Source organism: Aedes albopictus, chromosome 2, assembly GCF_035046485.1.
Source record: "Aedes albopictus strain Foshan chromosome 2, AalbF5, whole genome shotgun sequence".
Taxonomy (NCBI): domain Eukaryota; kingdom Metazoa; phylum Arthropoda; class Insecta; order Diptera; family Culicidae; genus Aedes; species Aedes albopictus.
In genome coordinates this window covers 442,501,894-442,520,173 of record NC_085137.1, presented here as the reverse complement: position 1 = coordinate 442,520,173, position 18,280 = coordinate 442,501,894, and the positions used below count along the sequence as shown (strand labels likewise).

The 18,280-nt window shown below is 40.3% G+C and overlaps 2 protein-coding genes across 11 annotated transcripts in view; one reads left to right on the top strand and one right to left on the bottom strand.

Moving 5' to 3' along the window:
- LOC109397319 (EGFR adapter protein) overlaps positions 1 to 18,280 on the bottom strand; it is a 275,114-nt gene that overhangs the window by 94,804 nt on the left and 162,030 nt on the right. The gene's annotated exons all lie outside the window — the stretch shown is intronic.
- On the top strand, positions 2,614 to 5,364 carry LOC109420248 (uncharacterized). The gene is made up of 2 exons (XM_019694587.3): positions 2,614 to 4,670; positions 4,732 to 5,364. The coding sequence occupies exons 1-2, from the start codon at positions 4,338 to 4,340 to the stop codon at positions 5,194 to 5,196; spliced, it is 798 nt and encodes a 265-aa protein (XP_019550132.3). The 5' UTR covers positions 2,614 to 4,337; the 3' UTR covers positions 5,197 to 5,364.

Below are 18,280 nucleotides of genomic sequence, written 5' to 3'. Positions count from 1 at the left end.
CGCAATTCGATGAGTTTCTTACCTAACTTTGAATTAATTATTGTGGCCAAACTACAAAAAAATCAATGTTGGTCCCAAAGAGAGTTTGGTAGAAAACAACATAAACAATCTTTTGTAGAATATCACTTTTCTACTTTACTACGTGTTTTTATTAAAAAACAACAAAAATACCTAAAAAAAGAGCATTTTTTTCTGCTTTTGCCGCAAACTTTCCAAAATTTAAGCATGTTAATCACTTCAGATCGAGTTTTTGTCCAAGAAGCATAACAGCACAATGGTTCACGCTTTCAATTCATGCAAAAAGATTGAGATTTTGATCAAAGATAGCTGAGATACAATTTTTTAAAGTTTTGCATGTTAAAAATCACAGAATTTTGAATAACTCACTTAGCAGTGATTTGCGACCCCATGTTCCTTGGGCACTTTTTCATGTCTCATTAAGACCTATCTGCCCCCAAATTATTTAAAGTCCGGAAACAAACACCCTGTATATCCCTTTCGTGACGAACCAGCACAATTGTGCTGTTGAGCGGTAGCAGTTTTGCATATTTTTTTCATCTGTTTAGACTTTGTTTTATGTGATGTAAACTGTTTCAAAAATTAAGCTATTACTAATACTTGTTTGTGTGTAAACACACGTTTGTTTACGTTGCCTGTGAGATTTACCACAACAAGGTAAACAAAAAGTGGACAAAAGCCGTAAAATATGAAAAAGTTTTGTCTGTCGCATAATTTTTATTTCCGATTTGTCTAGGTAGTCAAAGCTAGAAATCGAAAGATAAAGAGTAGTTCTTTCAAATGATGCAAAATAATTGTTGTTTTGTTGGGAAATCTTAGAGTTCTGGAGAGCCAAAGTTGAGCCATTTGTATGGAGATTTCAATTTTTTGCTCTCCGTCACGAAAACGATATCAGGAAAATTTGCAAAAAATTGCAACTAGCGCCACCTAGCTGCAGAAACTCGAACCAAACGATAACTATCCCGAAAGCCCTTGATCTACCAATCAATTTTGCCGAAGACACCATCTTTCTAAAGAATCAGAATGCTGAGATATGTGAAATGTAAAATTTGTACGCTATTAAACGCCGCCTAGCGGTGAAATCACGAATCACACGGCCCATATTCTGAAAGCCCTTGACCAGCTGAACAACTTTGCCGAAGAAACCAACTCTCTAAGTAATCAGGTTTCTGAGATATATGGGATGGAAATTTTGTCAGTGTAGCATCTGCTTGTCTAAGATATCACATAAATCACAGACAAGTAGATGTGACACTAGCGAATTTTCAATCTCATATATCTCATGATCCTGATTACTTAGAGAGTTGGTGTCTTCGGCAAAGTTGTTTGGCTGGTCAAGGGCTAACCGATAATAAGATTCAAGATTCAAAATTCTACCGCTAGGCGGCGCTAGAGAGCAAACAAATTTTAAATTTCGCATATCTCAGCATCCTCATTTTGTAGAAAGATGGTTTCTTCGGCAATATGATTTGGTAGATCAAGGGCTTTCAGAATAATTACCGTTTGGCTCAAGTTTCTGCAGCTAGGCGACGCTAATTGCATTTTTTTTGCAAATTTTCCTGATATTTATGAAAAACAATTTTTTTAGCTCACTAGCACCGCCTAGTTGTGGAATTTTGAATCTTAAATCTTATTATCGGTTAGTCCTTGACCAGCCAAACAACTTTGCCGAAGATACCAACTTTCTAAGTAATCAGGATCATGAGATATATGAGATTGAAATTTCGTTAGTGTCACATCTATTTGTCTGTGATTTATGTGATATCTAAGACAAGCAAGTACTTTTATACTCCTGTGGTACACACGGTATTGCACTGGAAGCACGACTGAGTGCGTTCTCAACACGAATTTTTGTGTGCACATTTTCTGCGCGCACAAAATGTGCACGCAGAAACTGAAAAAAAAACATGTTTGTTCTAACATTTGTTTGAGCACTCATTTTGAGGGTGAGCGGGTGGTTTTTGTGTGAAAAAAGTTGCGTAGTTCACCCTCGCTCTCGTTGAAAGTCGTGTGTAGAGTGTATGTTTTCTCTTCTCACGTTTCGCACTGAGGAGCATGCCATCTCTGATTCCTTGAAAGAACAGCCTATGGGTTGAAGAAAGATGAATCATAGTTCGGAATATTCTCATTTGAAATTCCGATCATTAATGCGATTAAATAAAGTCAAGCAGTCTATAAATTAGAAAAGGACAAATTTCTGGGTATTATAGGGGTGATCCATGAAGTACGTCACGATTATAGGTGGAGGGTGGTTTGCAAAAGTGTAACAAGCAATATAGTTAGTTAGGGAGAGGGGGATCGAAAATTCTCAATTTTTGGCGTAACGCCTGTATGAGCAAACAAAATGAAATTGTTTACTTATACAGGATAATTATTAGGATCTACCTATCAATCCAAGAGGGGATGATCACAACAAGTAGTTAACGAATGTTTCTGCAGTATAGTTAGAAAGAACAGATATTGAAAAGAAGAAGGCAAAATTTCTGATTGAAAAATAAGTCCCTAAGGAGTCATTAATTATTTCACTAACAAAAGTTAAAAGAACAGCCTATAAATTCAAGAAGGAAAAATTCCTGAACAAAAAACCAAACTAAATTGCCATTAAATAAATACTACATTAACAGAACTTGCAAGAGCAGCCAACTAACAAAAGAAGGAAAAATTTCCTATGGAAATGTTAGTGACTGAAATGCATATGATTTCTATAACAGCACTACAATGTTTCTTTCAATGAGCGGCAACAACGACTTCTCAAAAATGTTTGTCTTATAAGCGAGAAATACCAGCTGGTAAATTGGTCTACTAAAATTCGACCTTTTGTCCCATTCGACCTTTCATCCCATTCGACCTTTTGTCCCATTCGACCTTATGTCCATTCGACCTTCTGTCCATTCTATCTTTTGTCCTTCGACCTTTTGTCCTTCGACCGTTTGTTCTTCGACCTTCTGTCCTAAAGCCGAATCTGGGGCTGACAAATCGGGTCTTCACTGTATTTTATTCAAGGAAAATGTAGATCCGTTTTCTTCCTCATCACTAACAGTTTCATTCCATTTATCTGACATTTGTTTCATCTGTATCAATTCAGTACCCCTCTTAGAAATCGACCAATTTATTTGGTGAAACGAACAGCTGCTAGTTATTAGCTTTCAAGATTATTGGCGTAACTAGGTCATAGCTCTAGGGGGGGGGGGGGGGCAAGGCCATGTCGATATAGATTTTTTATACTGAAAAGATACTTTTTGCCTGAATTGCGTGATTTTTTTCCAAAATGGATTATTCTGGAGGGGGCCAGGCCCCCCCCTGGCCACCCTCTATTTACGCCAATGTTCAAGATGTCTTGGAACGAATTGCCACCATCAAACTCATTTGTTGATTGCGCTTCTAAAAATAATCCTACCTAGATTTCGCGAATCGGCAGCAGCCACCCTTGTCAACCAGCTTAGGCTTAAGTGGTGTTTTATGCCACCACATTACCCTCGCGATTTTTTTTTTGTTCCAAAAATAGAAATTAATCGTTTTGCCGACACCTTTGCCGGTGTCTCTTTGGATGACTGAAATATTGTCCAACGTGCGTGGGACATACAACTTTCGCGGCTTCGAAACCCGATTCCTTTATTATCATGCTAATGCTAAAGAGTTGCACCAATACTAATTTATTTGTTTTGGTATTTGCGAAATGTTGAAACCGATTTAATTTTTTTTTTTTTTAATAAATTGAGAGTATGGGTTTAGGTTGTTTTTATTAGCATGAGATTCGACAAAAACATGAATTTAATAAAACTGATAAAGAGTGACGCTCTGTAAAGGAAATCCTAAAGCGTAACCGATGTATAACGTAGGACACTCTTCCAACCTGCGCCCCTTCAAAGACGACAACGACATGCTGCAGTGCATTCTCCGCTTCGACAGTCGTTCCACATGAGGGCGGACGCGACGACAACGACGACGGTAGGTAACTGCTATCTATCCACCCTGCATATCTGTGATTCCCGCTACATCCCACACTGCTGTTTCGGAGTCATGTTGCTTCGCATTCAAGCAGTCAAGTTGAAGCTTACGAAAAAAGAACATCACTCCATCCTTCCCCAACCATCAAAAGACTAAACCGAACGGTGGCATCCGGAAGAGTTTTTGTCGCCAACCTGCTGCACTCGGGTTAGTTCTTCTTCAGCCCGGAATCCAAGTGCCCGCGTTTTTGTGTCTGGACGTGAAACTGCCGCCGTGACTGAGTGGTGACTTGTGGAGAGAGTGGATCAGGTTTCACCCCCGAGCAAAAATCCACACGCGGAAGTGGTGAGTGAGACACCGGGCTTTCGACAATGAAACGAATGCGGTTGGCGGCCGTGGTGGTGCTTCTGTTGGTGCTGGTGGTCATCGGGGGACCGGATCCGGTTGGGGGAGACTTCGTCCAGGACATCAAAAACGGTGTCCGAATGGCGGGTAGCTTGTTCGGAATCGAGACCATAACGGACGTGGCAGATCTGGTGGCGAAGGGGTTCTCCAAGCAAGGGATTTTCCTCAAACCGCAGGAGAACACGCCGCTCCAGCAGAAGGCTGCCTCGATGATGGTTCTGATTTGGAAGCTGATCGGACTGGATGGAAGCAAGCTGGGTGCGTTGATAATGAATGCACTGATTTTCGTGGCTCACGTGGTAAGTAGTTGAGATTTTAGTATTCATCATCATGTCCGACTTACAAAAGAATCGATTCTAGATCGCAACGAACCTTGGAACCCTGAAGAAGCCAGGCCTGGACGAGAACAACGACCTGGAATTCACAAAGGCGGAAGAATCGTCCATTCTGCAGTCGGAGTCCCCCCTGGACTGGCTCTTAAACAACCCACCGAAACAGTTCGATGGCATGCTGAACACAATCCAGAACACCAACATTACAGATTACCTAGAATCTGACCTAGCCAACCTGGAGAACACCCCAGTCGATGACTCCGGTTGCATCCGATTGCTTATCTGCAAAATCAAACCCTTCATCTGGAAAATGCAACAGGTGGTTCGGGATAGGTTGGCTACGGGTAGAGAGGAAAATTCGGAGCCCCATGACGACGAGCAGGAAAGCATAGCGGAATTAATTTTCCGGAACGTCCCAAAGTTGGCCGAGTTTCAAGCGAACGGAGCTCAATGCGAGGCGCAGTTTAAGCACTGCATTCGTCGGTTCGGTTGAGTGATAGGAGAGTGGGAGGCTCAGGTCTATTTAGCTCGAAATGAGTGTTAAATTTAGTAAAACAGTATTGTTACTTGAATATTTTGAGATTGTTATTGCCTAAATTAGTACAATATGAATATTGAATTGAATATAGATTTTTATTTGTTGATTGTTTTATTTTTATAACGATAAAATTGAGTAACCTTGATAGCTTTCAGAAATTTTCAGAAACTTTGTTAATTTTGGAGGTAGAGTTTTCCCGTTCCGACAAAGCTTCTCAAAAAGACTTCATCTACAATGTTTCTATAGACATCGTACGATTCTGACCACATATTAAAAACCGAGGTGAGTATACAAAAAATTAAACCATTAAAAATACAAGAAAAAATGTGAAACTCTCCAGAAGATATCGAATGGCTATGATAAATAGTTTTGCCACACAACTCAATGTCCCACTTTCATTAATCCGTCCCACTGTGTGACGAATACGAGTTGAAATTAGCAATATCGATTTATCTCCAGCTTTTCGCAGAAAAACACACGACCCGAACTGAGCACTTCCGTGCGATGGTGCCACTTTCCTCGGGTATATTTCCAGGAGTTCCTTCTGGGTTTTTTTCAGGAACTCTCATACTTCTGGAACCTCGGATTCCTCCAAAACTTAATTGCTTCTTGGATTCCTGAAGTAGTTCGTTAGGGATTTTTGCTTGAGATCCTTCTCAAAATCATCCAGCAGTTTTTCTGGTATTTTACCAGAAATTTCTTATGATAATTTTTGGTACCGTGATTTCGGGTGGAATTGATCAGTGGGGTGAAATTGATCGACGTGAGGGCAATTTTTATTTGTCAAAAATAAAGCTTTGAACTTAAAACAATTTGTGGGAAATGACCATCATCTGGCTCAAGGGTTATTGAATGATGAGTTTACATGTTTTACAGCTAATTAGTCACATATTTCTGTATTAAATTTAATATTTTCCGAAACTGCGTGTTTGACGAATTTCAAGGACACTTTCAAACTTTTGCTACCGTAGCTGTATCGCACATGGAATAAATATTATGATCAATGTTTATAGCTGCCAAGTGTTCGCTAAACCCAAATTCGTCACCAAAAGTAATGTAAATATTGATATTTATGCATAAAATTGTACTTTTGCTAAAGTAATGACTTGTTTAGTATGAAAATTGTATACTTTTAGGCGTTTTCCTTAGAATCATTAAAATTTACACTTAAATAATTAGGAAGTTACTAAACTTGTATGAGTTTTACAAAGCATTTCGCATTCTGGGGTGGTTAGTTTATATGGAAAATTTATTTTCAGCACTTACAAAGACATTTCACTGACTGATCAATTTCACCCCGAAACTAAAATGTCTGATTTTTTATTTTAAATGATATTTATTGCACTAAAATGATTTGCAGTAATAGTTTCAACCTCGTTAACCGATGAAACCCGTGATCGTACTTGTTTTAAAGCATTCAGTTTGACCATATCGATAACTATTCAAAAATTAGACGCCAAAAACTGTGAAAAGTGATCAATTTCACCCGAAATTACGGTACTCCTCAATTTTTTTCTGGGATTTCTCCACAAGTTTTTCCTCTGATTTCCCGAAGAGCTGCATCTGTGATACCTCAAATAGAACCTTCTATGATTATATGAAATTTATTCTGAAATTCCTTACGAGAATTGTTATAAGATTGGAGATACTACTGAATTTTCTTCTAGAATTTCTGTTGAAATTCCTGTTGAGATATTACCTTTTTCCAAAAACATTCCTTTTTGTATTTATCCACATATTTTTTTGGAACTCTTTTATGAGTTACTCCTTGATATTTCAAGTAGTTGCTTTTGAAATTTCTCCTGAAAATTCCACTGAAATGTTCAGGATGCTTTTCTAGAATTCTTCCAAAAAGTTCTCCAGAAGTTTGTTCTTAGCTATTTATGAAATTTTGAATTCTCCTCCAATTAACATTTATTTTTATTTGTGAAAATCCTCAAGATGAATTGACTGAAATCCTGAAAATAATCATCAACTGAATTCTGGACGAACTCCAAACATCCATAAGTTGAAGAGTCAAAAAGTTCCAATAAAATTTATTTGTTTTTTTTTCTGTCTAAAGTTTTTGAACACATTTTGCACAATTTTCCAATAGAGTTCATGGAAGAGTTACAGGTTGTTTTTTGAAATTTGGAAGTATTTTTGGAACTTTTGAATTTGATTTCGCCTAAATAGCTTACGACCTACTTTAGACCTATTAGACTACTTTAGACTTATTTTAGAAGAAATCTAGTAAGATTTAAAGCAGATTATTCTGAAGAATGATAGTTGGAGTTTCTTGAGCTAAGAGATTTGCTCACTGGAATAAGGACGAATCCATGACGAGCTCCTGATAAAATCCATAGATGCCTTGAGAAAATTGCAGAAGAAATTTGTGGAGATATTGACCAAAAAATTGTCCAAGTTTTCCGCTAGGGATTTTCTAGAAATTTTATTAGAAATTATATCGAAAAGTTAGAAATTCCTTCAGGAACTTATCATGGATTCCCGCTATAATTTCTTTAACATTCTATTAGAATTACCTCTTTGATTTCAGAGTTTTTAGAAAATTCTTTTGGGAGGTCACCAGGACCTTCTTTAGCAGTCGCGTTAAATTTTTTTTTCATTAGACGTTCATTCTTATGGTGATCGCAACTGGGATCCTCTAGAAATTCTCTTGGAATTTATCAAAACGACAGCATAATCGGTAGGATTGTGCTATAAATTTTACAGGGAATTTCTCGAAAATTTCAGCTATCATTTCTTTTTGGAATTTCTTTATGAACTTTGACATAAATTTTTAGTAAATTAGGGATCTGATGCCGCGAGCAAACTCACGAAAAACATTTTTTACTTTTTATTGCGAATTTACCGGCTATTATTGTATTCTACCGATCACTTCAGTAACAAAAAATGAACTTAACAATTTTTATTAAATGTGCTATTCCTCGTTGCCACTAGCCACTTCTTCTTCTTCTTTATGGCTCTACGTTCCGACTGAAACTTGTCCGACCTCTCTTCAACTTAGTGCTCTTTGAGCACTTCCTTACTTACTTACCGGTCAGGCTAAGGCCGGGGTGGCCTCTGCTGTACATAGTAGCCGCCTCCATTCCACTCGGTCCATGGCTGTTTGTCTCCAGTTCCGCACTCTGCGTAGGGTCCGCAGATCGTCCTCCACTTGGTCGACCCACCTAGCTCGCTGCGCTCCACGTCTTCTTGTACCGGTCGGATGACTCTCGAGAACCATTTTAGTCGGGTTGCTATCCGACATCCTGATGACGTGACCCGCCCACCGTAGCCTCCCGATTTTCGCGGTATGGACGATGGTTGGTTCTCCCAGCAGCTGATACAGCTCGTGGTTCATTCGCCTTCTCCAAGTCCCGTCTTCCATCTGCACTCCGCCGTAGATGGTACGCAACACCTTCCGTTCGAAAACTCCAAGGTCGCGTTGGTCCTCTGCACGTAGGGTCCATGTTTCGTGCACATAGAGGACGACCGGTCTAATCAGCGTTTTGCAGATGGTTAACTTCGTGTTACGGCGAACTTTATTCGATCGTAGAGTTCTGCGGAGTCCAAAGTAAGCACGATTTCTTGCCACAATGCGCCTCTGAATTTCTCTGCTGGTATCGTTGTCGGCGGTCACCAGTGAGCCCAAGTACACGAGTTCTTCAACCGCCTCGATTTCATCACCGTCGATATAAATTCGAGGTGGCGGGCGCGGTGATTCCTCCCTGGAGCCCTTTGCCATCATGTACTTTGTCTTCGACACATTAATGACTAATCCGATTCGCCTGGCTTCACTCTTTAGTTGGATGTACGTTTCCGCCATCGTCTCAAATTTACGAGCAATAATATCAATATCATCAGCGGAACCAAGCAGCTGAACGGACTTCGTGAATCTGCCATAGCTGTTCTCGATAGATTGTATAATACGCCGATTTGAAATCGATGAACAAGTGATGTGTGGGCACGTTGTATTCGCGGCATTTCTGCAACACCTGGCGAATGGCGAACAACTGATCTGTTGTTGCGCGTTCACCCATGAATCCAGCCTGATATTGCCCCACGAACTCTCTTGCAATCGGTGATAGACGGCAGCATAAAATTTGGGAGAGTACCTTGTAGGCAGCGCTCAGTAGTGTGATCGCGCAATAGTTCCCGCAATCCAACTTGTCGCCCTTTTTGTAGATGGGACACACGATACCTTCCATCCATTCTTCCGGTAATACTTCCTCCTCGCAAATCTTGGTAATGATCCAATCAAGTGCTCTCACCAGTGCTTCTCCACCGTATTTTAGAAGCTCGCTTGGTAGTTGATCTGCTCCAGCGGCTTTGTTGTTTTTCAACCGGCCAACCTCCTCCTCAATCTCTTGGAGGTCAGGGGCCGGAAGTCTTTCGTCCTGTGTACATACTCCTAGATCTGTTACCACTCCACCTGCGGTGCTTGCAACGTCGCCATTGAGGTGCTCATCGTAATGCTGCCGCCACCTCTCGACTACCTCACGCTCGCTCGTGAGAATATTCCCGTGATTATCTCGGCACATGTCGGCTTGTAGCACAAAGCCTCTGCGCGAGCGGTTCAGCTTATCGTAGAACTTTCGTGTGTCCTTAGCGCGGTACAGCTCTTCCATCGCTTCGCGATCTCGTTCTTCCTGCTGGCGCTTCTTCATCCGGAAGACTGAGTTCTGCCTGTTCCGCGCCTGTTTGTAACGTGCCTCATTCGCTCTCGTACGGTATTGCAGCATTCTCGCCCATGCTGCATTCTTCTCGTTTTTCAACTGTTCACATTCGCCGTCGTACCAGTCGTTTCTGTGATTCGGAGTCGCGAAGCCTAGTGCTGTAGCCGAGGTACTACCTATGGCGGATCGGATGTCCCTCCAGCCATCTTCAAGTGTAGCTGCGCCAAGCTGCTCTTCCGTTGGTAGGGCCACTGCTAACTGCTGCCCGTAGTCTTGAGCCACTTCTACGTTACGAAGTTGCTCGATGTTGAGTCGCGGCGTTCGACTTCGACGCGTAGTGATAACTGTCGAAAGTTTTGAGCGCATGCATACAGCGACTAAGTAGTGATCCGAATCTATATTCGCACTGCGGTATGTGCGGACATTGGTTATATCCGAGAAGAATTTACCGTCGATTAGAACGTGGTCGATTTGGTTTTCTGTTTGATGGTCGGGTGATCTCCAGGTGGCTTCGTGGATATCTTTGCGGGGGAAGAAGGTGCTTCGGACTACCATACCACGGGAGGCTGCAAAGTTTACGCATCGCTGGCCGTTATCATTCGATACGGCGTGCAGGCTGTTTCGCCCGATTACCGGTCTGTACATTTCCTCCCTTCCTACCTGCGCGTTCATGTCGCCGACAACGATTTTCACGTCACGCGGCGAGCAACCATCGTATGTTTGCTCTAACTGCGCGTAGAACGCTTCTTTCTCGTCATCAGGTCTCCCTTCGTGTGGGCAGTGGACGTTGATGATGCTGTAGTTGAAGAAACGGCCCTTAACTCTCAACATGCACATCCTTGCATTGATCGGCTGCCACCCGATCACACGTTGTCGCATCTTGCCCAACACTATAAATCCTGTTCCCAGTTCATTGGTGGTGCCACAGCTTTGGTAGAAGGTAGCCGCTCGATGCCCGCTTTTCCACACTTTCTGTCCAGTCCAACAAAGTTCCTGCAACGCCACGATGTCGAAGTTGCGGGGATGTAGTTCGTCGTAGATTATCCTGTCACATCCTGCGAAACCTAGTGACTTGCAATTCCATGTTCCAAGTTTCCAATCGTAATCCTTATTTCGTCGCGTGGGTCTTTGCCGATTGTATCGAGTCGTATTTTCTCCTGGATTTTAACGGGTGGCTTATTGGGCCTACGCCAACACTCCTGTCTCGCCGGAGGGCCATCGTGCCAGTTCTGTTTAACGTCCCAACCAACACTGGGACGACCACGCTGATGGGGCTACCACCTTGGATCTAGCTGGGCGTGGCGTAGCGTTTCTTACTCAGCCGCTGGATGCCAGAACAGACGCTGTTTGAGCCGCACCTCCTTGGTGAACAGACACTCGGATCGTACCTCCTCAATCTAGCTGAAGTCAGAAGGACAAAAGTGTCCAGGCTGCACTACCAGCTAAGCACACAACTCTTAACTGGCGGTCTTTGTCATAGCTTGACCCGTGGAAGCATGAGGTAGGAACTTGTGAGGACCAGAGCTATATTGGACGCTCTCCTTATCGACTCACCGTTTTGCAGCCCATTTGAGCACTTCCACAATTATTAATTGAAGGGCTTTCTTTGCCTGCCATGCATGAATTTATATATTCAGTTTTAATTTCATTCTAAAACATTTGAATTTTGCAAGATTTTCTCCTGAAATTCCTTTGTTGATTCCTACAAGACATTCACCAGAAATTTCTGCAATATTTTACTTAGAATTCCTCCATTGATTTCTCTAAGGATACCGTCAGATATTCCTTCTTTGTTTATCGAGGGACTTCTTTAAGATTTTTTTCAGGAATATGTCTTATAACTCTTCCAGAATTTCGTGGACAGATTTCGCCATAAACTTTTCCATAAATAACTCCGAAAAATCTTCCAGAAATTTCTCCGAGAGATCTTCGACGGAATCTTTCACGGATTTTTAAAGACTTCTCTAGAAATTCCTCCAGAATGCTGCATAGAATCCTTTCAAGGATTTCTTCAGAATTTCCTGTGATCATTTGTCCCGAAGTTATAAAAATGAACTTGTTTGGAGAATTTCACCAGAAGTTTTTCCGATGAATTCTCCAGAAGTTTTTCAAAAGATTCTGCCAAGAATTCTAATTAATACTTTTGGAATTTCTAAGATTGCGCCAGGAGTTCTATTGAAGAACTCCTGGCGCAGGGAAGATCCCCCAGAATTTCCAAGAGTTGTTCCGAATATGATTCAAGGAATTCTTCAGAGGATTCTTTCGGGAATCTCCTTTTAAACGAAATACAAAAATGGAACAAAACAAAGGGACAAGTCATAATTGTCGAATTGTTAGTTTGATTTCAAAACTTGTTACTGTTGTGCTACTGTTCATAATCAATAGTAGAACAATAACAGAACTTGTACTTCAACAAAACATGTTATTGAAATGTAATTAAGGAACATGTGTATCAATAGCTTGATTATAACAAAATGTGATTGTCCAACAAAATTTGTTATGGAAAAGCTATGCCTTGATAATTTTATAATAACAAAACAAGATATAAAAACAGGTTATGTGTTTTGGTAGTTATTAATTTGCTATTCTCCTCTGCTCGGGTTTGGCCTAAAGGTCATTAGACCGCAAAGGTCATTAGACCAAACAGATTATTATGCCACCCGAAAGTCCGAATACCTTTAATCTTTTCATCAGTGTAACTAAATTCTTGATGGAAATCGACCAATTGGAACAACAGATTTGTTCGGCCAAGTTACCTATTCGGCCCTACGTACTTCGGCCTAATGATCTGATACCTATCCTAATGGCCTATTCGGTCTATTCGGTCTAATGACCTATACGGCCTAATGCTATATGCAGCCTAATTACCTTTTCGATTCAATTGACCAAGTGCCCTATTTGTCCTAATGATCGATTCAGCTCAATAACCTATTCGGCTTAACAACCCGTAATGACATATTTAGCCTAATTACCCATTCGGCCTGATGGCCTGTTTAGTCTTTTGACGTATTCGGCCTATTGACCTACTCGGCCTAATGACCTACGCAACTGAATCACCTCTAAGTCATAGCAACCAATCTGATCACCCATTTAGCCTAATGACTGATTCCGCCTAATGACCGATTTAGCTGAATGGTCTTTTCGGCCTCATGGTTTATTCGGCCCTATAACACTGATGTAACGATATTTTGCGGTCATACAAACTTGGAAAGGCATGAACTTTATTCAAGTAACTGAATCCATTTACGTTCATTTCCCAAGCAACCAAAAGTTCCGTTTCCCATGGCAAAATACACTTTCAAGTTCCCCAAAGATTCGTATAAAAGTTCCAGCAAGACTCATTGTTAGCCTCTTAAGCAGCTTGAAAACTGCGAGAGAAATCTGTGCAGCATTGAAAACTGTTCAATGCTCTCCAGACAGCTAGGTTTGTACACTTAAGGTTAGTGTTCCAATTATGGCTATAGTACCAATCATTCGCTATAGTTGATTTTCATCCTTTAACGGTGTAAAGCAACAAGAACATTTTTGTGAACAACAGATCACGTTCACAAAAAAAGGTTGCACATTACAATGTGCTCAAATTATGGTAGAAATAAATCAGTTTCCTTAAAATTTAGGCTCCCTTGCACCCTTTTTGCCATAGTGTACCAGTTATGGCTAAAGGAGTTAAAAAATGTATCCATAACTGGTACAGGGTTCCGATGATTAACACACGCTGTAATCAAAACTAAAAGTAGTTTTGGCTCCACTTCTATATTTTCCTGTAAAGTATGGAAACTAAGCTATATTTTAACACATTGATGACATTCATTGGTCTTCTCGTTATTTTTGTACCAATAGTTTTCCTTAGGTAGTGCCAAAATTGGTACAAGCACCCTATACAGTAGCACAGTCTACCTCATCATATCAAGAGTCTTTAACAGCGCAGCGGTACATCAGCAGTTAATTTATCACGCAGGAGGACCCGGTTCAAATCTTCATAGGAGTGTGGTGGTAAGTTTGGTCATGTTTCACGCAAACAAATAAACAACAGAGGCTGTGGTAAATCTGAACTGCCCAGGTTAATCCTCATGTCCATTTTTGTTTTTACATTAATTTTGGGAAAGTTCTATCAGAAGCTGTTTAGTAGGCTATCCAGCTTTCTTATGTAAACATTCGAATTCCGAACTTACTTAAACATGAAGCTGCTTCAAAGGCTAAAAAGCAACCTCTAGCAAGCTGTTTAGCTCATAAGGTACCCTCTTATCTGAACTTTTGGTTGGGTTAAGTATTCCCAACGCATTACTTAAATGGAGGTTTCAGTTTATGTTCTTCCTTCTAATATGCATGCATGCACTCCAGTTTTAATCATAATCACAAAAATCATGCCTCTTCCAGCTACATTGGATGTACCGATAATAAGCATTGCTATTCACGAATTTGATTACAAAATGTAATCTTCATGTGAGGTTTTTTTTTAATCTATCTTCACTGATTATCTTGCATACATGCCTTTGGTTCGTTTCCGAAACTCTCGACAAGCAGCAACTTTTCGGTGGTCTACTCCAGTGTGCTGGCCATTTAATTTTCATTTCCCATTAGGGGAGACTGAGGAGACTTGATCCCTGGGGAGACTTGTTCCCCCCCATATTTGCTCGGAATCAAAAACATTTTTCTTCTAGCATATTTTTTTCAAAACTACTCCTGGACAAACGACTATGGTTTGCCTACAAGTGATTTCGATTGTACATTGCATTATTTTTTAACGGTCGATGGTTTGTTTTCAGTCCTTCAGAAATCTTTTAGACGATTTCGAAAAATCTCAATAACTTTGTGAAAATTGAACCAAATCGTGTCAAAATTCCACAGCACATAGTTTAAATAAAATACTTTCAAACTTATTTATCCAAATAAGGCTGTTGTTAACATATTTTAATTAATTCAGCTTAGTATACACAACAGTGACATGGGGAGACTTGATCCCTCGAGGGTTACACACACATTATACATGTGAAAAACAAAATTCTATTCGGAAGCCTCTATTTACTTGGAATTCTAGTCTATTCAACGATAAAATGTGTCAGATAATTATAACTTTAGTACAAACCAATAAAATGGGGGATCAAGTCTCCCCATTTTCAAAATACGGCATATCCTTAAAAATTTAAGGAAATCTTACAATTTCAAACACTCCATATTCATCGAAAATACAAGAAAACTCGAAAGGAAAATGAATGGGAAGACTCTGGAATTATTTTCCCTTTAAATAAACCATGCGCTCAAAGGGGGATCAAGTGTCACCCATTTTTGAAAAATACATCATAAGACATGCCTCCATAAAAACACAGTTTTAAAAACTTTACCAATAATTTAAAGGCCTTCTGTTGTGTATTAACTTGCAATAGATGTTTATCTGCCATTTTGTACGGAAATCGGATCTAGTTTTGTGTTTTTCTTTTAAAGTTCCAGGTAAATTAAGAAAAAGGGATCAAGTCTCCCCGGTCTCCCCTACGGTCCAGGAAAAACAATATCTCGCTAGTTCGTGCCTTTCGCTGGTTTGCTACTAGATTCTGCTAACCAACAGTTAACGTCCAACAGCATCTAACTGTTTGTCCGCTGCTGGTTCGTCTGTCTGTGAAGCGGTGATACGAATCAGAAGAGCATATTCCTACCCAAGCGCACAGCAAAATGCGGACCCGGTGTCAATGAGATGGGCGTTCTACGCTTATGCTGGTCTATCCATGTGAAATAAGTACCAAGGACAGTAGTTTTTTGAAATTTTGTTTGAAAATATCGACTCGAAACACGACATTTTAACGCTTACCCTTTTGTTATATTTGTATATATAAAATGATGTTCATATCATACCTGACCTGAAAAAATCGACCAATTTTGTGTTAATTTCACATGGAATCGTTCCAACATTCTGCTTTGAACGTGCTTTGAGACTGACCCACCCGGACGTTGTTGTCGAACCGGAGATAGATAGCAAACCACAAACCCAACCGAAAGGAAGCTCCATCTCAAAAATGACCAAGCCCCGAGATGTAATCCGTGAAGTTGCCCTTCCCCACTTGGTGTCTGCACTCCGCTCACTCGTCCTTGTTTTTGTGATTAAAAGTTTGAAAGCTGCAGCATTCAGTGACCCTGTTCAAAAGACGAGTCAGTCACCAGACCTCAACCCATCACCATCCTTGTCCGTCCACGTATGAACCCTGACCTTCGAGTTGCTCTTCTGCCATCATGTACGGCCCGAACGCATCGTCTCGCCATCCGTTCGTTATTATCCTTTAATCCTCAGATGGATGTGCGATTGCCCGATGCCCATCTTTGTGGGTCACGAGGTAACACACCATCTTTCGTCAATTCGCTTTTGCCTGTTACCTTCACTTGCAGTTTTTGGCACGGTGTGTAAAGCCCAACTATGTCAGTCAGCGACGAAGCAGTTTTTAAATGAGTTTCACTCTTAAATCGCCCGAAACAACCGATGGGCGATGATGCACAGGATGATTACAGGCTTGATAAGCTTAATGATAATGTGGATCCCTTTGGGGGTCTAGCTCGGGCCAAAGGAGGATGGTCCACTCAGGACACAGGACACACCGCGGAGAAAGTACCACTTATGGAGGTGATCCACTGCAAGCAGAATAAGGGCATTGCTCTTTTTGTCGGGCGTAATCACCATTGTTGCTCGCGCAGAATGAATGACTTTTCGAGTGTTGGCTGAAATTACACATTTCACAGTTTTCGGTGCAGTCACGTTGAAGGATGGGCTGGGCTTTTGGAAATTTCTCCCAAGGGTAATTGACGTTTATCACAGCTGCAATTTTGCTGAGATAAAAATAAATTATTTAAGGTTATATCAGATCATCTTCAAACAATTGAACCGTAAAGCTTTAAACGCTTCACGTCATTCTAAAACACTAAAGGTTGGTTTGACTACCGGAGTCAACTTGAACCACCGTTTCAAAGAATACTTCGAAAAAATCGTTTGTACTTAATCAATCGCTTCGCCGAATTTAGCCCAGTATGAATGGTCCTTCGCCAGCAACGAAACGATCTACCGGCCGGCCGGTACATTGAAATGACATGCAATTTTTCCTGCCGACATCGAAAACATCGCCAAAGCATTTGCTGAAGGGAATGCAAAAAGCCGTCTGGGGCACAGGCAAACAAGGCCGAAATTAACGATAAAAAGTTTGAGATTCACGCGCTAAATTAGGCTCTAATGAGGCATGATTTTTTTTTCAACTTCCTCTCCTGCTGTGTTGTTCTGTGAATCGTCTGAGGGATATTTCAATTGCAGCGTTGACTGGGCAGTAAATAGGAAAATCAATCAACGAGAGGTCGTAGATTGAAACATGCAAATGCAAAGTTGATTCAAGGTGAAGAATGATTCTGACTCATACTAAAACGAGCGGAAAAATCGAATTGCAAATCTCTCACGTTAACGAATCTTCAGCCAACTTAAGGAATTTTGTTATTTATGAGCTTTCTTCAGGGATTTGTTCAAAATTTCCTCCTATTCTACAAATTTCACAAAAATTCTTTCAAAGCATCTTGCATGATTTACTTTTGATATTTCTCCATTTCTTTTCTAAAAAAATATTAATCAATTTCAGCAGAAATTCCTTCAGAAATTTCTTCAGACATTTCCTCAGAAATTTTTCCAGATATTCCTTCAATCAAACTTTCAGCCATGCCTTCTGGAACTATTCCAGAGATTTCCAAAAAATGTTTCAAAAGTTCAAAAATTTGGACATGGGATACTTTGAAAATTTTTCTAAGGATTTCACCAGAAATTCCCACAGCAACTGGATTCTTCCAGAAGTTTCAGTTGTGGAAGAAAATAGTATATGAGTTTCTGCAGGAATTCCTTCAGAGATTTCTCTAGAAAATCCTTCTGAGATTTACCATATTTTTATGGCATTCTTTTAGATTTTTTTCCAAAGAATCTTTTGGAAATTCCTTTAATCATTCTCTCAAACGATTATCCAATGATTTATTCTGAAACTTTCTCCGGGGTTTGTTTCAGAAAACGCTCCAATGATTTTTTTTTTGAAAATCTGAATTTCTGTCAGAAAATCTGCCTGGGGTTTCTTAAGTAATTCCTCCAAGGACTCATTGAAAAAATAATGTGAGATCCATTCGGGAATTTTCTGCAGAAACTGCCAATATTTCGAGGGATTCTTTCAGAAGATCTCCCATGGCTTTGATTATAAATTTCCCTAATAAATTCTTCAAAAATTTCTCCAGATTTTCCTCCAGAAATGTCTATACAAATTTCTCCAAGGATCACTTTGAAAAAAAAAAAAATCCACAGATTTTCCGATAATTCTTTCATGTACCATTACTGCAATCCATCCTAGAATTCATTCAAAAAATCTTTCACGATTCCCTGA